The sequence below is a fragment of the Mobula hypostoma genome, chromosome 16 (assembly GCF_963921235.1).
Source record: "Mobula hypostoma chromosome 16, sMobHyp1.1, whole genome shotgun sequence".
In the NCBI taxonomy this organism is placed as follows: Eukaryota; Metazoa; Chordata; class Chondrichthyes; order Myliobatiformes; family Myliobatidae; genus Mobula; species Mobula hypostoma.
This window is the reverse complement of record NC_086112.1, coordinates 25,600,399-25,622,224: the sequence shown is the minus strand read 5'-3', so window position 1 is coordinate 25,622,224 and position 21,826 is coordinate 25,600,399. Positions and strand designations below refer to the sequence as shown.

General features: G+C 41.7%; 1 protein-coding gene across 4 annotated transcripts in view; it reads left to right on the top strand.

Annotated features, from left to right (window-relative positions):
• The window catches only part of trim36 (tripartite motif containing 36), a 121,163-nt gene that overhangs the window by 25,808 nt on the left and 73,529 nt on the right, over positions 1 to 21,826 (top strand). For all 4 annotated transcript variants that reach the window (XM_063068659.1, XM_063068661.1, XM_063068662.1 and 1 more), the window contains 3 exons: positions 5,830 to 6,155; positions 9,077 to 9,223; positions 9,572 to 9,667. In XM_063068659.1, coding sequence (XP_062924729.1) covers positions 5,830 to 6,155; positions 9,077 to 9,223; positions 9,572 to 9,667 — 569 coding nt within the window. The remainder of the gene's footprint in view (positions 1 to 5,829; positions 6,156 to 9,076; positions 9,224 to 9,571; positions 9,668 to 21,826) is intronic.

The window sequence follows — 21,826 nt, the reverse complement described above, 5'->3', positions numbered from 1 at the left end:
ATGAAATGATTCACTCTGCTGAACTTGGGCACTGTACTGCAAGTGCCACCAATGACATAGTTTTCAATGTAGAATTTTATAACAACATTTGATGAAAAGTGCTTGAACTCAGCTGTCATTGTGACAAATTTCAATGTTGGGGGAATCACTGATGACAAAATACCACTAGGTTGAATATATATGTGGTACTTTATATTGGCCACCTTTTGGAAATGCTTATTTTAGGGTAGTGTTATAAAATGCATGATATCACACATAAAGCTATCACTGGTGCAATGCTATCACATCTATCTATACATAACTAAAATTCTCATTCTTTTATCTGTTTATCTGTTTGTCTGTTTATGGCCTCAAATTAGCCCAAACGGTGCATTAAGGTGGCACTTTTTTTGACTAAATGGACTTAAAATGCACTAACTTATAGAATGTATGCAAAGGTCAGGGTTATATTTGTTTAAAATTGCTCATATTCATTAAAGTTGCTCACTTATCAACAGGCCTCGCTTTCCACACCTGATTCTAGCTTTCATGGAAACCGTGACGCGACACCACAACGCATGCGCACAGCCAGCCCCAGCAGCACCTCACGATGCTCACAGCAGCGACACTAACCGGAGCAAAAGGGCAGGGCAGCTCTATTTCCAGCGGTCACATTCTGCTAATCACCATCAGCATGTGCAGGATTGGGACAGATCAAACTGCAACCCATCAATATGAGATATTTAAGTCTTATTGTAATGAAGTACTTCGAAACACCCTATTCCCAGATTCTAAAAAAAGCATCCGTTATTCTTGCGAGACCGTGGATCTGCACCTGGAAAGTCTTCACGGGGCAAGGTTGTGTGGAAGACCAGCAGTTGCCCATGCTGCAAGTCTCCCCTCTTCACGACACCGATGTTGTCCAAGGGAAGGGCATTAGGACCCATACAGCTCAGCACCAGTGTTGTCGCAGAACAATGTGTGGTTAAGTGCCTTGCTCAAGAACACAACACATGTTGCCTCAGCTGGGGCTCGAACTCATGACCTTCAGGTCACTAGTCCAATGCCTTAACCACTTGGCCATGTGCCCACTCCCAGGGACTAATAAGAGATGGGAAAGAAGGAGAATGGGGAAAAGAGTGGAGGACTACTCTGGGATTTCTGAAGCAAATGTTCTGGGTGGAGTGTATACCATTTCTCCACAAAGCGGTGAGCTCTACTATTTGAGACTTCTTCTTCATCACATAAAGGGGCCAGTATCTTTCGAATCATTGAAAACACATGATGGAGTATCCTTCCATCATTCAGAGATGTCTGCAGAGAGAGAGGATTGTTGCAAGCTGACGATCATTGGCAGCAAACTATGGAAGAGGCAGAGAGAACAAGAATGCCCAGAGTAGTGAGAGATTTGTTTGTCGTCTTGCTAACAAACACTGAAATCAACAATCCACAGCAATTATGGAACCGGTTCAAGAATGCAATGTCTGAGGATTTCTTACAAATGGGGAGGAGAACTACCAATGATCCTCATATCATGATCGATGAGAGGCATCAGGGACAAGCTCTTCAAGAGAAACTTGAGAACTTAGGCAAAACACTCGAAGAATGTAACTTGCCGACACCAAGAAATGGTACAATTACTCAAAGTGCTGGCAATCTGGAATTTCTGCGTGAACTGCAATACAACACAGACGAACAGCAAGAATTTGTTTCACAGAAGGAGCCTCTATTGAATAATGAGCAAAGAGAAGTAAATGAATATGTGTACGACTGCTTGGAAAGGAATCTCTCTTCAATGATCTTCATTGATGAACCAGGAGGAACAGGCAAGACATTTATCATCAACTTGATCCTCGCTAAAGTTAGGGGAGATGGAGGTGTTGCTATTGCTGTGGCATCATTCGGTATTGCAGCAACATTGATGCCTGGTGGTAGGACAGCGCATTCAAGATTCAAGATACCCGTCAAAGTCAATGAAGATGCCCTTTGTAACGTTGATAAAAACACCAATACTGCGAATTTACTCCGAAATGCGAGGCTTATTGTCTGGGATATTGCCCCATGATTAGGAGGAGGAGTTTCGAAGCCATGGGCTGGACTCTTCGTGATGTATGTAGCAAGAATGAGGCCTTTGGAAGTATTGTAACCATTTGCTGTGGCAATTTCCATCAGCTTCTAGCAGTTGTGAAACGAAGAAATGATCCTGATGTGGAGAATTCATGCATAAAAAATTCCTACTTATGGAGAAGTTCATCAAGTTTCAATTGAAGAGAAAGATGTGATTGAGTGAGGGAGAAGGATGATATTCTGAGTTCTTATTGGATGCTGGAGAAGACAAGATTGAGAAAAATGAAAATGATGAAATCGAATTACCTGAGGATTCTGCCAGCAAAAACTTTGGAAGAATGTATTGATTTCATCTACCTGACATTCAACAATCCTGCAGAACTGTTCTTGAGGAATTCTACCTTGGTTTCTCTCAATGAAATGATACGAAAAATAAACTTCACATGCATTAGACACTTCTCTAGAATTATGAAAGAATACTGTTCCTTCAATGCCGTAAGTGAAGGAGCTAACGCTACTCATTTTCCAACAGAATTCCTTGATTCGGTCGAACTCTCAGGATTGCCACCACATAAACTGGAATTGAAGAGGGGATCTCCCATCATTTCAATGAGGAACTTGAATCCACCAAGGCTTTGCAATGGAACGAGAATGATGGTGGAAGAACTGCACGACAGTCTCATCGTAGCAAAGATAAACATTGGTGCGTTCGAAAATGACATTGTTATGATCCCAAGAATTACTCTCAGTTGTCAGAAGGGGAAGATGTCCCTCTTCAGTGGAGCCAGTTCCCGATATAGTCATGCTTTGCTATGACTATACAAAAGGAGCAAGGCCAAACCATGGAGAATGTGCTGATTTGTCTGGAGAAACCGGTATTCCAGCATAGTCAGCTGTATGTGGCTTTAAACCAGGGAAAAAGGGTGGCAGATCAACCAGAAATGTTGTCATCAAAAGTGTCCTTCGTTAAACGAGGAGGAGCTATACTTACCTTGCTACGGGTCTTTCTTCTTTGATGAACTGAGTTTTTCTTCTTTCAAAGCAAAGTGATAGCAATAGCATTCAGGAAAATTTAATGTTCATTCTGGTCACATCAGACTGCACTTCCCTTCTCCCAAAGGGTCACCCAGTTGTCTAGTATTTTCTAACTCTAGAGATGTATAACTTGCCAAAAATCACTAAGAGCATTATTCCCCTCAGATAGTACCGACCAACCCTACTGGCTCACGGACTAAGTCTGTGACCTATCAGTTCAGCCAGTCTATGATCAGTTCTGTAAGTTCTCTGTGTTTTATTTTTAATAGTTTATGCTTATCTGTCTATGTGGATTTGATGGTTTTTGAGGTTAGGGTGTAGAGTTGATTCAATTCTATGTGACATGTGGTAGGTACTCAGTGGCACTCCGGTTTAAAATGAAGGCAAGCAGCTGTTTCATTCGTAGTCAGTGTTCTTTAAACATTTCAGTCATGCCAAGTAGGCTTTCTTGCTCATCAATGTTCTTTCGCCCCGGGAACTGTAACTGACATTAATAAGTTCAACATGTTTGTGCTAACGCTTTTTCTGCTGCCTTTTGGATTCTTGGGAATCAAATGGCAGTAATAAATTTACTTTTATTAAAGAAAATAGTTGAAAATCCGTCTGACAACTTGTCAGTACAGGCCAGTTTAAAGTACTTCAATCAGTGAGTTATTAAATGTTAGGAAATAAAAACAGTAACTTTTATGCTGCCATTGACCCAAAGACACCTGCTGAGTCATAGTTTTTACATGGAATGCATTTAATTCCATTTCACTTTCATTGGTGGAGTTTCGTGTCCTTTGTCCTCCTCTCCCCTGATATCCTATCATATTAAGGTACATATTAACATTCTGAAGAACAGCAGAGGTATTTTAGATTCTAAAGGGATGGGGACATCACTTTAGGGAGAATTTTACCATTTTCAACCTCCAGTAAAAATTAAAGGATCATCTTCAACATTCCTTATTTTTAGGAAAAGAATTAATTTAAATGGGCTCTTTTAGTTAGATATTTTCATTTATCTGAAGTGATTTCTGATTCATATTAAATAAATTGAGATAATTTGAGGTAATTTTACGTTGAGGCTTTCTGCTGGTCATGGCAGGCCACGGGTGTTCCATCCTAGCTAACTATGTGACACACAAGCTAGTACGCAGGCCAGAGTAGTACGATATGGAGAACGAGTTATTGCTCATGTAGCAGGCTCCCCGCCCCCTCCACGCAGCTGATGAATCCAAAGGAACGGCAGAGACTGATACAGTTTGGCATCAGCGGTGTCACAGGAGTTGCCAGTCAGATTGAACTTAGCATAGGAACTGCCTTAGAGACTGCAGCTCCAGGTTTTTCCTCAGGTTTTACTGCCAGATGAGTGAGTATAGCTGCAAGGCAGTGGAGGTTTGAGAGCAGAGCTTTCCTTCTCCTAGATGAGCTGCCAACCATGGTTGACAAGCCCCATCTGCCCGAAGCGATGGGTTCTAAGATGCCAGTAACCCGCCTTTGCCCATTCCCCTGTCAGTAGAAACAGTTCCATGAGGGTTAGTAGCTAAGCCCCACGTGAAAGCCAGGAGCTCCACTTGGTTGTCAGAGGCTATTTGAGACACATGCCATTGGGAGCATTTAATAGATAGTGAGAGCTTATCCCTATTATGACCTCCGGCTACCACAACCTTAAGGAAACTTAAAGTAATTAAAGTACTCCTCAAAAGCACTTAATTGCAGGAAAAGAACATTTTATTTATCATAGCCTTCTGAAAGATGTTATATAAATGCTAGTTTCTAATTCCTTGTCCTTCTAAGGAAAAATTTAAAAAATTATAGTGTAATGAGAGGCTATTAATCTAATTCACCATAAATCATCTTCACTAGTTCAGTGGATATTGTGTCAACCAATGTAATAATAACCATGGAGAGGCAAAGGTTCTGATCTTCCATCAACTATCTCAGTACGTGGAGTTGACTGACTTTGATCATTTTTGCTTGATGTAGGAAGGGGAAGAGCAAGATGGGGAACTATTTTAACTGGGATACAAGAACATTAATACTTCAGTGGTTGTGGACAAATTCTTCAGCGGTTAATATAGTCTTTTGCTTTATTAAAATTATAAACATATTCAAGGAATTCAAAATCCAAGAAACTTTGCTAAACCCGTATAAAATGATGGTGCAATGCCAATTGGGTCTCATGTCCATTTCTGTCCAGTTGCTTGAAGGATGTGTAGACTTTGGGAGGGATAGGAGTTATTGGAATTAACCTACATTTGAGACATCATAATTATATCGTACATCGAAGATGAGGTTATTTCTTTTAAGTTCTGAGAAAGCCAAGATGGAAATAGATCAAAATGTTTAAAGTCATGACGAATTGAAACCAAAAGAATGGAGGGAGATGGCTGAAAGAGTAGTGCTTTGAGCAGCGGTGTAACACAAGGAAAATGCTTTCTTATCAATGAATAAGATTTTAATTCTTGTCTGTCAGTGTGCTGAGTACATATTCAGGAACTGCATTGAAGGGAAAAATTCTTGAAGCAGAGGAAATTGCAGGGACATAGAAACAAATATCACAATGGAACAAATGAGATTGCTCTTCAAAGGAGCTTCCAAATGATTTTCTTCTGCTCTGTATTACTCAACCGTTCTAATACAGTAACCTATATAACTTTACTACTCTCTCAATTTTCTTTTACTTTCCCTTGTTTGTCCTTTCTCTGTCATTCCCTTTATTCTTTCATGTATTGGTTGACTAAAAAGGATCTGCTGCCCATCCAGGCTGGAAACGGACCATCCACAGTCAAGGAGTCACCACCTTCCCTTGCCCTGGCTGTAAGTGTGACATCGATCTCGGAGAGCGAGGCATCAGCGGACTGTTCCGAAACTTCACCTTGGAAACGATTGTGGAGAGATACCGGCAGGCCGCCCGTGCAGCTGTAGCCATCATGTGCAACCTCTGCAAGGCTCCGCCCAGCGAGGCCACCAAGAGTTGCATGGACTGCAAAGCAAGCTACTGCAATGAGTGCTTTAAACTTCACCATCCCTGGGGGACTCCAAAGGCTCAACATGAGTATGTAGGACCAACCACCAACTTTCGGCCCAAGGTACGGATGTTCTTTCACTGTCTTGTTATATATAACATAGTGGGCATTCCCAGAATTCCCTTTACATGGGCATAAGATGATTAGGAAAATACATAGAACATTGCAGAAACATACAGGCCTTTTGGCCTATGATGTTGTGCTGACCTTTTAACCTACTCAAAGTCAATCTAACCCTTCCCTCCTATATAGCCCTCCATTTTTCCATCATTCATGTGCTAATCTAAGAATTTCTTAATGTATCTGCCTCCACCACCATCCATGGCAGGGCGTTCCATGTACCCACCACTCTCTGTTTAAAGAATTTCTGTCCTGGGGGCAGGGGAAAGAGTCTGTGAAAATGGTTCCAGAACACTTCCTCTTTCTTTCAAAATAGTTCTTGTGAAGGTGAAAGTATATGGTCCCACAACTTCTGACATATGCACATAAAAAAACATAAAAAAGAACAAAAGACATTAGACCTTACTTAATAAATAATTTAATGAGAGCTCAGAGTCAGCAAAACCAAAGGAAGTTTGAATTGATAATTCAACAGTATCTGCTTTTATAACCTAAAATCATGTAACATTGACCAAAGCTGCATCTATGTGTGTTTGAATACCTAAATTTAGTCACAGCACATACAATATTAAATTTATTAAATTGATAGAACATGTTTTGATAACTAAGCTAAAGAAGAAACATGTTTGAGTCGGTTGCATGGTCTATGAATTTTCATGCTTATTCATTCTGACACATGTGAACAGATCGACCTAAAGGTTAGATTTCCCTTGAGGGTACTAAAGTGATTCAGTAAATGGAAGTAACCCAAATTTTCAGAGGAAATTGACGTCAAGTTCATGTGTTTCTTTAACGTTGGTGGATACTTTATAAACTGTAAATTTCAGAACCCCACTTTGGATGTTCCAATGATTAATTTTACACAAAAACAAGACTAGGTTGAGGAATTATCAATATATAGCCTCAAGCCTTTCCTTTCCTTAAAAGGGCATGATCTGTAATCAGACACATTCAGTCTGTCTTACAAATATAACGCGTTATGGCACGATTATCATATGCGCTGATGTATATGTGACAGATGTTGCAGTCATTTTCGTCACCCTCGTATACAACAGCTGCACATTCCCTGAAGATTGTGGGCATGGCTCACGGAATGGATGAAGAGACAGGAACAAAAAAAAAGACACACTAGTTGAAAATATCTGAGACTTTTGTTTTGAAACATTTTTGTTATATTTTGCTATTTCTTACAAGTTGAATATCCAGTCTTTGAACCTTTGAGGCCCATGTTCAGGCCACTGTATATACCATGGAAAGAAAGGGGAAAAGAAGCAGTAGATGAAGCCACAGAGAAAATACTGAATGTGGATAAGGAGAAAAGACTGCAAGAGGGAAAGATGGAAGGAAGAAAATCAGGGAAAATTTAAAAAAAGATGGAGGGTAGAGTGAACAAGAAGAAGAGTGATTTCTTTGAATGTAAACAGAATAGAAAGGTCCTGTTGAAGGGTTTCAGCCTAAAACATCATCCGTACTCTTTTCCTTGATGCTGCCTGGCCTGCTGAGTCCCTCCAGCATTTTGTGTGTGTTGCTTGGATTTCCAGCATCTGCAGATTTTCTCTTGTTTGTGAAAGGGGAATAAGAAATGGAGAGAGAGAGAGAGCACTGAAATGGAAGAATAAAGGCTAAAAGAAAGAGCAAATGGGTCAGAGGGTTTCAGAGGACGTTAGAAAGGATAGAGGTGGAATGACTACTGAATCAGAATGAGAGTCAGAACCAAATTTCTTCAATACCAAACTGCAAAAAAAGGTACTCAGCTCGGCAATAAAGAACAAGCTGCATAAGGATTGGTTCACAGGTGCAGTTTGTGTTCACTGTAAAAAAACCTTCTGAAGTTCTGAATCCAGCGAAACATGGAGATAATTTTCTCAATAGGAATTTTTTTACTGTTTGGGACCGACCTAAGAGTAATTTTAGCCGTCCTATTTTAAATGCGAAGTTGAAGGTGAGGACATTATTTTCTGGAGCAAAGTGTGGAGTCAAAGTCAAAATTGACAATAGGAGCACGGCCAACAATGCCCAGAACAATCAGAGGACACTCACTCACTTGAAAAATGGGTCCCTACATGTTTCTAGCGGGCGTTGGCTCTCCCATGTTTCCAGAGGTAGCTCACTCATTTCAAGAGGATAAATTTCGATATGCTGACCTTGCTGACTCAGTACTGGGAGGGGTAGAGTGCAATGTGGCATGTGGAATGGAGGAGGGTGGATGCTGGGTGTATGATCACTGGCTTTGGCCCTCAGGCAGCTGGAAATGTTGGGAGAGAACTCCTGTTCTAACTTGGCTCAACATTTAACATGAAACAAAATGATTCAGTGAAGAACTCTCCATGGAGCACTAGGCAATTCCGTAGAAGAGGCCTAAAATGGGTTTTCATTTGATACCCCTTGTTTCCAAGAGAATGATTGGTACCCATGAACAGGTTGGATGGGCTGCTAGTTTTTGGGGGTTAGAATTCTTTTTTATAGGTGAGTATTTTCTTAAGTCATCTTCGTTCTGAACTATGGATCTCTGCCATCCAAATTGCCCTGCTATGTATTTAATTTGGGATCGATCATAAATTGGAAAGTGATGGAAGCAGGGAAACATTCTAACACACTAAATTATACCAGGATTGGATTTTCCAGCATTCCCGAGTCTTTAGGGGATCGTCTTCTTCTGAGAGTATTGTAGAGTATAGAAATTGATTAAAATTTGTGCCGGTACTGTGTGACATAAAATATCCTCTTGATTTTGGAATGACAATATATTTGATGTCTTTTTATTCCTTCCCACAATCCCACCACAACCCTTCATCCACATCTCTCCACTCCTATCCTTGATCCTCCACACCAAACTTTTTTATTCCACTCCCAAATGCCACCAGATTCTGATGTGCCCTGAGCATGAAATGGAGAAGGTGACCATGTACTGCGAGATGTGCCGGAGGCCCGTGTGTCACCTCTGTAAGCTTGGTGGGTCACACGCCAACCACAAGGTCACTTCTATGAGCAGTGCCTACAAAGTGCTCAAGGTAGGATATGTTAAAACTTAAGAGCTCCTGACTACTTTCATTTTCAAAGACATTCATGTTGTTCTCAAATATCTGGACATCAAACTTCTCCAACATATCACTCTCCCACAAGTCTTGTACACAGTTGAATCTTAAATTCTTAATGACTTTAATGTATCAGTGACTTGGCCGTTTCCTGGCCTCACTCTGTTTATGCTTCTGTATATATTTGGTTTCATTAATTTTGAGATTTGTTCACTGCTTTGTGTATGTGTAAATTGAGATATTGAGGATCTGTTGACAGCTGGTGCAGTTTGAATGGTGTTCTCTGGTTTCATTCTGCTGTGCATTCTGTTGTTATGCCAACAGGAGAAGCTGTCTAAGAGTATTGGTTACCTCATCAGCAAAGAGGGCCAAGTGAAAGCTCAGATCTTTCAACTGGAACACATGATTGATCAGACAGAGGTAGGAATGGTAATTTTTCATAACCTGTGATTAGGTTTAAAACAATGCAATACCAAGAACAAGGAGGGTAATTTTTCTTGGGAGTTATGCCAGTGAGGAAATGAATGTTATCAAACTGTTAACCAAAACGGTGGGGCCCAACATGTTAAGGATGTGGCTGCAAGCAGTCACAGTTGTTTTCATCCAAAACTGGTAAATAGATAGGGAAGCCAGTCTTCATCCAACTCCATTCACTTGTCAGATCAAGAAGCAGCAGCGGTGATTGGATACAACATTGGCTTTGGGACCCAGCAGCGTTCTAGGTGTGGTATCAAAAAGCTACACTCTGGAATAAACGGCACCTCTAGCCAAGCTCTTCCAGTACAGTTGTTATACTGACATCTACCAATAATATGGAAAATTGGCTGTGTATTTCTTCTTACAAAGAAAAAGTGGGATAAATCCAATCTGGCTATTTAGCATCCAATCATTCAGCAAAGAGTCAGAAGCTGTGAATCATCAGTGTTGTCAAATGGCACTTACTCACCAATAACCAACTATAGGGTGACACAGTCACAAAGCAGTTAGCATAATGCTATTACAGCACCGGCGACGTGAGTTCAAATCCCGCCGCTGTCTGTAAGAGGTATATATCTTCCTCCTGTGAATGTATGGGTTTCCTCCGGATGCTTTGGTTTCCTCCCACATCCCAAAGGTGTACGGGTGAATAAGCTAATTGGTCACATGGGTGTAATTGGGATAGATAGGTAGAACGACAGACAGCTGGAAAGATAGATAAAAAAGAATTACTTATTCACCAATGCCCAGTTAGGGTTGTGCCAGGAACACTCACCACCAGGCCTAAGAATTCAGCTTAGAATCAGAATCAGTTTTATTATCACCAACATTATCATAGTTTCAGGTTGACTGTGTGGTTAAGAAGGCATATGGTGCATTGGCCTTCGTCAACCATGGGATTAAGTTTAAGAGCCGAGAGGTAATGCTACAGCTATATAGGACCCTGGTCAGACCCCACTTGGAGTACTGTGCTCGGTTCTGGTCACCTTACTACTGGAAGGATATGAAAACTATAGAAAGGGGGCAGAGGAGATTTACAAGGATGTTGCCTGGATTGGGGAGTGTGCCTTATGAGAATAGGTTGAGTGAACTTGGACTTTTCTCCTTGGAGCGACGGAGGATGAGAGGTGACCTGATAGAGGTGTATAAGATGATGAGAAGCATTGATTGTGTTTATTGTCAGAGGCTTTTTCTCAGGGCTGAAATGGCTAACACAGGAGGGCATAGTTTTAAGATGCTTGGAAGCAGGTACAGAGAGGATATCAGGGGTAAGTTTTTTTATGCAGAGAGTGGTGAGTGGGTGGAATGGGCTGCCGGTGACGGTGGTGGAGATGGATATGATAGGGTCTTTTAAGAGGCTCCTGGATAGGTACATGGAGCTTAGAAAAATAGAGGGCTATGGGTAACCCTAGGTAATTTCTAAAGTAAGTACATGTTCAGCACAGCATTGTGGGTTGAAGGGCCTGTATTGTGCTGTAGGTTTTCTATGTTTCTATGTTTCTAACAGTCTTTTACATTAAAAAACCTTGAGAAGATGTAGCATTCATTTCCATTTACAGACGACAGCCTCTGATTTACCCTGGGTTTTACGTGTTGAAGTGTTTCTGAACTTCACTCATGAAAGGTCTGCCTCTAAATTTTAGATTTTGCCTCCTCATTCTAGATTCCAAAATCAATGGAAGTCTTTCAGTTATCCTTCATGCCCATGAAACTTCAGAAATATCACACTTAATCTTCTAACTTGTAGAGAAAGCAACCATAATTTGTGTAAATTCTACTTATCATTCAATTCTCAGAGATGTACTTTAACTCTAAGCTATGGTCCTGCATGACCAACATATTTGTATTAAAGTGTAGTGTCAGAACTGCATGTTACTTTGTGTTTCTAACTATGGCTTTGTATAGATGCAACATAAGTTCTACTTCCTTGCTCTTGCTTAACCATACTCTGGCGCCAATCTGCTATAATGCCCTGCGTTCCTACTTCAGACCCAACATTAGATTAGATTAGATTAGATTATAAGGACACGCAGTCCTGTTTTATTGTTATTTAGTAATGCATGCAGTAAGAAATGATACAATGTTCCTCCAGGATGATATCACAGAAACACAAGACAAACCAAGACTGAAAAACTGACAAAAACCACATAATTATAACATATAGTCACAACAATGCTATAACTGCTATAGTGCTCTGTTGTACTCTCCAGACCTGGCTCGCAAGACTCACTTACTCTGTTCCCTGCTGCAATTCACCCACAGATTACTGAGGTGCAACTGACCTGAAGAGACTAATATGATTACTCACTTGCACCTGGATCTATTTGGTTGAAACCCTGTTGTTCCCTCACAAGTGGATTAATTCTAAATTTTCTTTAGCTAAAAATCACTTACAATTATGTATTCTACACTGTAGGATTTGATGAATACTTATCAACAGTCTGCAGTTGGCTGTTTTGACCATAAAATTAAATAGGAATTACAACCTGTAGCTTAACCAGTGCCACACAATGAAGCAGCCACTTTGTTCTGGTTTCCTTCATTTGCTACTCTTTCAATTACCAACCTGAAATATAGAATGTTAATTTTTCTCCCTGGCAATTCTGCAGTCTAAACAAAGGCCATTTTACAGGGGAATCTCAGGCAAATTTACATCCAAGCCTCAAGGCCGCCTTCTTAACCAGAATGGGACGGAGTGAATTAAAATGAAGAGGCATGTTGGCTGGCACTTGATCTCCAGAGATTGACCCACAGCTCAAGATGAGCCCGGTGGATTATCGGGGAATCACTGTCATTGTGGGGTTGGGGGGGTGGGTTGGGTGAATGGTGTACCTGGGCAAGCCGAGGGCAATAGAATTCTATAAGATATGCACGCATCATCCCAAATCCCCACAATTAGACCCTGAAGGCCCAGACACCAGCATCTTCCTTTCAAACAGTGATGTCATCAGACCTGCCTACTCATTTCAGATAGCTTCAGATCACAGTTATCGGTGGCCACGTTGGGGGAGATCAAAGTGGGCTAGTTCCACTCTTGCATTGGGAATGGAAGTTAAGCCCGAGCCCACTTCTCCTTCAGTTACTGTGAGGGCCACCGTTGGTTGGTGTCGACCATGGGTATTGCAACCTATAGCTGTCTATGTGACCCACAAGCCAGGGGAGTACAATGTGGAGAGCATGACGTCGCCCATGTTGCAGGCTTTCCCTCTCCACACTGCTGATGAATCCAAAGGAATGGCAGAGACCAATACAGTTTGTCACTAGTGGTGTTGCAGGAGTTGCCACTCAATGTAGGGACTCCAGCTCCAGATTTTTCCTTGGGGTTGACTCCCAGAGCCTTCCCAAAGGGTGGGTATAGCCACAAAGCAGCAGAAGTTTGAGGTCAGAGTTTTCCTTCTGCCGGGTGAGTTGCCGACTGTGGCTGATGAGCCTCACCTGCCCAAATCGACTGGTTTTAAAGCACCGGAAACCCATCTTACCTGCCCAGGTCCCAAGCTGGGCAGCAGCAGTATCTCTGTGGAAGATACATCCATATCTTGCCATGAGGACCCTATGGACAACTGTACTATCTATAGGATCACCATGAGTCGATGACGACGCAACGGTACTCAGCGACAACAACCTGTCTTTGCCCCTTCTCCTGTCAGCAGAAACTGTTCTGCCAAGCTTAGTAGCTAAGACGTACGTGAGGGCCAGGAGCTGGACGTGGTTGTCAGAGGCTATTTGAGACACACGTCACTGGGAGCATTTAATAGATAGTGAGAGCTTATCTGCACTACCTCTCCCAGCTATGACAACCTTAAGGGACCAGCTACTAATTCTGGCAACCCAAAAAATCACACCGCTCTGTCCCAGGAAATAAAGCTTCATCCGTATGTAAAGCTATATTTGAAGTTGTATCTTCTATTCACTCCACACGTTCTCTATATCCTTCTCGTCGCCTAGAGTACAAACGTGCACACAATTCACCATCTGTCGTTCTAGTGATACTTTTGGTTCCTATCCACACTACACTTTGATCATTGTGGCTATTAGCTGGGAACTCAGTAGAAAGAGATACTCGGACGTCTTCAGGAGGAGCGAGCACGGAGAAATTGTAGAGATGTGGATTGGAGCCTTCATTTGTCCGAATCTGCTTGTATTAACTGGATGTGGGTGGAAGCTTCTGAGTGACAAAAATAGTATCTAAGTACTGAGTTATCTTTATAACTTTAAAAATAGCAAGCTTCCAGATTAAACACTGGTGAATGAAGTCACAAAGTTAGTTACATTTTTCCAATTTTGAAACATGCCATACTAGAATACCAGATTTTAATATCTTGAGTAATTATAGTTCATTTATAATCTTTGTTTTAAAAAGAAACACCAGATTTCATGTCAGCTTTGTTACGCTTGACTTGCTTCCGCTCCTATCTGTGGGTTCTGAAGTGGCTAATGAAGCCAATGTGGCACCCCCGGGTGCTAGCCACAGATGGAGCTGAATTCAAAGGGGAGATGGGTGGTGCGAGAGAGATACAGCACACTCCTTCTGCTGTTTACATTACATCTCTCAGTTTTCCTGATGAATAGACTGGAGACTCTCAGCCAGAATGCTCGTTCTCCAACATGAGCTATTCTCAGGCAGGGGTCCTTGGAAGTTATTAGCAGAATGACACTTTGTCAGGGAGCATTTCAGAATATCCTTCAATGATTTACATTATTATTTCCATTGTAATTTCTTGCTGTGATACAACTCAGCATAATGCGTCTGTTTTGGTAATTTGGTGTCAAGAACGTGAATGGCAGGCCAATATCTGAAACTAGCTGAGAGTATTTGGAACTTTGATGCAGGGATGTTGGGCTGGGCGAGGATGCTGATGTTAATTTGCTTCCCTGGCCTGTGGATTTATAGAAGATTTTTTTGGTAGTTTGGGTGTTTTGAAGTACCCATTTCGTGTATGTTAATGACAGAGGCAGAGATCACTGTTGGAATTTATGACAATGTCATTCATTTTGGTGGAGAAAAAACAGAAAGACTGGGTATTGTTTTAAGTGGTGAGTGGCTGAAGAATGTTGATATCATTGGAACAAGACTTCTTCCAATATGTAGCTGCAGCAAGCAATTAGGAAAGGAAATGATACATTGATTTTTACTACCACAGGATTCACATTCAAGACTAATGATATCTTAATAAAATTAGTCAGGGCCTTTGTGAAACATGTCTGGAATATTATAAACAATTTGGGTTTTTAAAATCTAAAAATAGTATAATTATTTTAGAGAGAGCACAGTGACGATTCATCAGAGTGGTTCCTGGGATGGCAGATCTGTTACGTGCAGAGAGATTGAGTAGTCTAGACTTTATTCTGGGTTTAGAAGAATGAAAGATGACCTTACTGATATAAATATAAGGAGTGTTCTTAGAAAGCTGGACAGAATAGACATTGAGGAGTCCAGAACTGGAGGTTTCAAAAGCCAAGGGTAGGTCAGTTAGGACTGAAATGAGGAGACGTTTCATGACATTTCTTTTGAAATTTTCTAGTCCGGTGGTTTGTAGAGGTTTCAGCGTTAATTGTATTTGAAAACGAGATAGGTAGATTTCCAGAAATTAGATGAATCAAAGGACGCGAGGAACAATCAGGAAACTGAAGATGAAATGCGTAGCATAGGGGTCAGCACAATCATTGTACTGTGGCAGTGATCCCTGATTTGGGTTTGATTCCCACCGCTGTCTGTAAGGAGTTTATACACTCTCCCCATGATCAGTGAGTTCCCTCTGGTTTCCACCCACATTCCAAAGTCACATGGTTAGGGTTAGTGAGTTTTGGACATGCTACAAACAAGAGAAACTCTGTAGATGCTGGAAATCCAAGCAATACACACAAAATGCTGGAGGAACTCAGCAGGCCAGGCAGCGTCTATAGAAAAGAGTACATTTGACGTTTTGGGCCGAGACCCTTCATTGGGACTGGAGAAGAAAAGATGAGGAGTCAGGATTAGAAAGTGGGGGGAGGGGAGGAAGAAACACAAGGTGATAAGTGAAACCTGGGGAGGGGGAGTGGTGAAGTAAAGAGCTGGGACGTTGACTGGTGAAGGAGATAAAGGGCTAGAGAAGGGGGAATCTGATTGGAGATGACTGATGGCCATGGAAGAAAGGGAAGGGGGAGGTGCACCAGAGGGAGGTGGTAGACAGGTAAGGAGCTAAGGTGAGAGAGGGAAATGGGAATGGGGAGCGGTGAAGGGGGGGAATTACTAGAAGTTCAAGAAATTAATCTTCATGCCATCATGTTGGAGGCTTCCCACCCTGTTACTTGTAAAAGTGCCATCCCCTTCTCTCAATTCCTCCGTCTCCAGCACATCTGCTGTCAGGATGAGGCTCTTCATTACAGAACCAAGGAGATGTCCTCCTTCTTCAAAGAAAGGAGCTTCCCTTCCTCCACCATTCACACTGCCCTCACCTACATCTGTTCCATTTCACCCACATCTGCCCTCACACCATTCTCCCGCCACCCCATCAGGAATAGGATTCCTCTTGTCCTCACCTACCACCAGCCTCCGCATCCAGCAAATAATTCTCTGTAACTTCTACCATCTTCAACGGGATCCCAACACCAAACACATCTTTCCCTCCCCCCTCCCACATGCTTTCTGCAGAGATCGCTCCCTGTACGACTCCCTTGTCCATTTACCCCTCCCCACTGATCTCCCTTCTGGCACTTATCCTTGCAAGTGGAAAAAGTGCCACACCTGCCCCTCCACCTCCTCCCTCACTACCATTCAGGGCTCCAAACAGTCCTTCCAGGTGAGGTGACACTTCACCTGTGAGTCTTCTGAGGTCCTTTACTGTGTTCGGGGCTCCCGGGGTGGCCTCCTGTATGTCGGTGAGACCTGACATAGATTGGGAGACCCCTTCGCCGAGCACCTACGCTCCGTCCGCCAGAAAAAGCGGGATCTCCCAGTGGCCACCCATTTTAATTCCACTTCCCATTCCTATGCCAACATGTCAATCCAGAGCTTCCTGTACTGTCGTGATGAGGCCACATACTGGTTGGAGGAACAACACCTAATATTCTCACTGAGTAGCCTCCAACCTGATGGCATGAACATTAATTTCTCAAACTTCTGGTAAATCCTGCCCCCCTCACCATTCCCCATTCCCATTTCCCTCTCTCACCTTATCTCCTTACCTGCCCATCATCTCCCTCTGGTGCTGCTCCCCCTTCCATTTCTTCCATGGCTGTCTGTCGTCTCCAATCAGATTCCCCCTTCTCCAGCCCTTTATCTCTTCCACTAGTCAACTTCCCACTCTTTACTTCACCCCTCCCTCTCCCTCTCCCAGTTTCACCAATCACCGACTACTTATGTATTCCTCCCCTGCCCCCCCCCACCCACCTTCTCATCTCTTTTTCTCCAGTCCTGATGAAGGGTCTCGGCCCGAAACAGCTGCTGTTTACACTTGTCCATGAACGCTGCCTCCAGCATTCTGTGTGTGTCGTGCGGACATGTCACTGTATCTTAGTGCCAGAGCACAGTGACAGTTGTGGGCTGCCCCCGCACAACCCTTGGACTGCGTTGGACATTGATGCAAACCAAGCATTTCACTGTATAACTGTGACAAATAAAGCTAATCTTTAAAAATAGATCAATCTTATTGAATGGCAGATCAGGCTTAGTGGGCAGGTTGGCTTACTTCCGCTATTATTTCTCATGTTTCATTGTATTGATATTTAATAATGCTTAGGGCTGAATACATTAATAAAACATACTGATTAAAATGTCTTTTATTTATGAAAATTCTCTTTTCAGCATCAGAGCTCGGGAGGTATAAGGAGTATCTATTGAGCCCGTGAGCCTGCTGGGCCAATAAATATCATGACAGGTTCTGCATCTCAAGTTTGCTTTCCTGCCTGGTGCTCATATAATCGGAATCCCTTAGTCAAAATCAGAATCAGATTTATTAACAATTGTTAATTTCCTGTTTTGCAGGAGTGATACAGTGCAATACATAAAATATATTATAAATTATAAAAACTATATGTTAAAAATAAATAAGTCGTGCAAAAAGAGCAAAATATAGTGAGAGGAAGAAGCTTTTCTTAAAACATTAATTGTGTGTCCTCAGACCCATGGTAGTCATGAGAAGAAGGCATGTCCTGGGTGGTGGGAGGGTCCTTATTGTGTCCAAAAATGTATCAGTCTCAACACAGAGTTTACTCAATTATTAAACATTCAACCATCTGGGGCAGAGTATGTTAAAGATTTGCAACATCACTAACTAAGGTTACATTTATTATTAAAATTGACCCAACTGCATGAATCTGGTTGTGGCAATTCTAATTTTAGTGTGCGGATGATCAGAAGGTTAAATTTACACCATACTGGCTGGAATGATTACTTTATACCCATTTTGAAAGCATTGCTGAAGTTCTGTAGAATTCCTTGCAGGATAACCAGAAATATTTACGAAATGTGAAAGGGATAAATGGGCCAGTTGTGCAGTGTGTTTTTCTTCCATGTAATGGGGCCAGATGGAAAATAAAGGCAGGCCTGCTTGCCGGCTGGGGTGGGGGAGTGTGGATGGAGAGATCAGCTCAGACACAAGCTTTCTTGTTAGATTCAGTAATAAATCCAAAGTTGAAAAGTGCAATTACCGTTCAGTGGCTTGACATAGGTTTGGGTTTCACGTGAATTAGCTGCACTGTTCATCTTGTCCTTATCGATTAGTGACTCAAGAAAGACATTACCTTTCCTAATATTTTGCCCCTACATTCCTCTGTTCAGTTTGTGCACAACTACAGCTATATTTCATTTATTCCTTCACTGGATGTGGATGTGGCTGACAACACAGCATTTGTCCTCGGTCCCCAGTCAACCCTGAATAGAGGAGGCAGCTGAAGGTCAGTCACATTGGCAGACCTGGCCATAGGCAGTCCATAGATTTCAAACTCTGAAGGACATTAGTGAATCAGATCTTTTTCTTGACAACCATTCAGGACCATCATGGTGACTATTACTGGTTCATTTCTAAGTTATAAATAAATTGACTTTTAAAACATGCTTCAATTTTCACTTTTTCATTTATTGAAGTATATGTTTCTGAATCAGAGACATTTGAAAGTCGTGTAGGTGGAGAAAGGGCAGGGGCTCGGGGTCTAATCCACTTCATGGTGCCCACACACCATTTAGGCCTCAAGGATGTTTAGACCCACTAGAGCCACCTAAGGTACTAAATTCACTTGCAGGGACTGTTCAGGAGGCGAGAGTGACTAGAATCTGGCCCAGTATCTCCATATGTGCTTAGAAGCCAGGTTTTGTGTAATGCCCCAGTACACCATCGATACAATTTAATGTACTATTTGTACTGTGTAAATGCAAGTTGTTGTTGTGCTATGTTTCAAACACTGAAAATATGTTCCATTGTGCCAGTTCCCCTTCATGTTTTATACATATTTAAGAGTTTTGTTTATGAGCAATAAGTATTAGAAATGGATTTTAAAAAACCCTCAAGGGTGCAAAGGGAGGTGACAGCATCTCCAGGGAAGTGCTCAACCTGAGATAAATCCTGTTTGTGGTTGCTTTCTCTTGTGGGCGAGACCAGAAATAGAAACCATTACGAACAAGTCTGTAGGGAATTCAGCAGAGTGGTTAGAATTGAAACACTTTTTCACGTGGACAAGTTATGAAGGATGCAAGAGGAAAACTACATATGTATTTGAATGAAACATGCTGCAAAAGCCCAGGAGGAATTTCAGAACACAAGAACTAGGAGCCGGCCATCCAGCAACCTGTGCTGTGATTAGGCGCGGTTAAATTGGTATGTTGCTGGGTGGCGCGGCTCAAAGGGCTGGAAGGGACTATCTCACGCGATATCTATAAATAAACTAACAAATAAATAAATAAATACATCTTCTTAAATCCTCTCCACACCACAGTCCACGCTGCCGGCAGGTTTGTTTCATTGGCAAACCTGAACACGTTACACTTGAGCACCTCATCCAACCCATTGATATGAATTGTGAATAAATGATCTCCTGCACTGATCAGAGCTTCTTAATTCAAATATGACTTTCATTCCTGCTCTCATTTTTCTGTTCATTAACCATTTCTCAACTCACACCATTATTACTTCCAAAACTATTATTACTTCCAATACCATTATTACTCCAATACCATTATTACTCCAATACCATTATTACTCCAATACCATTATTACTTTCAATACCATTATTACTTCCAATACCATTATTACTTTCAATATCATATGCTATTATTTTGCTTGGCAATTTCTTCTGTGTGCCCTTTTCAAGGCATCTGTGAGGTCCAAATACTCTGCATCGGTTTGTGAGTTATGAGCGTGTTATGTTGGCGCCGGAAGTTCAAAGTGCATTTATTATCAAAATATGTATACATTATATGACCTTGAGTTTTGTCTCCTAACAGGCAGCCACAAAACAAAGAAACTCAAAAGAACCCATTAAAAAAAGATTGTCAAACACCCAATGTGCAGAGAGAGAGAAAAAAACAAATCATGCAAACAATAAACACATGCAAATAGCATTCAGAATTGAAGTCCACAGAGCGTCTGCCCCAGACTCTTAGTTTGGCACAGTGAACTGAATTGCCCTGTCCCTCGCCTCAGGCCCGGACACCCTGACCCCCCTTGACCTTTTCAATCTGGCTGAGGACCTAAATCATCATTCAAACATCAGGTTCAGTTGCTTCGATATGCTCTGGGGCGTAGACCCCACTGCTTCAATTCAGCCTGTACCCAATCTTTCCGATTCAGCCCGGAGCTTAAATCATTGTCCAAACATCAGGTACAGTCACTTCAGTACGCTCTGGGGCGTGGACCCCACTGCCTCGATTTGGCCAGTGCTTGAAAATGTGGCAACGCTTGCACAATCCTTGCCAATTTGATTTGCTGCAAATGACACATTTCACTCTGTTTCGATATCATTGTGACAAATAAAGCCTATCTTTATCTTTATTCTTGTTAACTATATGTCAGTCACTGCTCGTGCAACATGATACTTTTTAATTAAGTTCTATTCCATCATAATGATTTGACACCTCATATCTTTGTTCTGTTTTCATATTTAAGACCTAAATAACTTTCATTCTTTATATAAAATTCTATGATATTATAATTACTGTCCTCTAACGGCGCTGTAGCTAACATTTTGTGATTTGATCCTTTCTCATTACACAGTATTGGATCTAAAGTAGCCTGTTCCTAGTTGATCAAAAACACACTGATCCAGAAAAAAAACAACTGTCATACACTCTAGAAGTTCATCAAGTACATCGTTATTCCTAAGTTACTTGTCAAGAGTATAAACATTAACGTGGACAGGTTGGGTCAAAAGGTGTGGTTCTAATTTTATGTAAATACGTACTTTGCAATACTGTGTAGAAAATTTAACTCTTAATATATTCTGCTGTGTGTATTTTGGATTCTCAACAATATCTGCCCATATTTCCAACTGACTCATTGCATAATTATGCAAATAGCTGACCACAACATTTGAGTACTTTTGCATCTTACACACGTTACAATTTGCTGTATGCTTTTAGGATGGACATGCGTGATATTTTAGGAGTTACCCAGGAGATCTTTTATATTAACTTTGAAAATGAGTTAGTATTAAAAGTAATACATACAAGAGATTCTACAGATGCTGGAAATCCAGAGTAACACACACAAAATATTGGAAGAACTCAGCAGGTCAGGCAGCATCTATGGAGAGGAATAAAGTGTCAGTGTTTTGGGCTGAGACCCTTCCATAGATTCTGCCTGACCTGCTGAGTTCCTCCAGCATTTTGTGTGCGTTACTCAACGTTAAAAGTAACAGCTTGACTTCATTTGCCTCGCCAATCCATAAGAGGGATGCAAGGAGAGCAATTTTGTTCTCTGGCATGCCACACCACAGTATCGAGTTTGCTCTCAGCTCTGCGTGGTGTGCATAGGTGCAAGGCTGCCTGGCACTGACTGTGACATCACATGGTTCAACAAACAGGTTTTGAAGTCAGTTTAGAAAGTTCATTTTCATGTCCAGTTGGAAGATGAGGTGTGAAGGCCTTTGGCTCATTTTATCAGCTGCAGTGGCGTTCATTAGGATTGA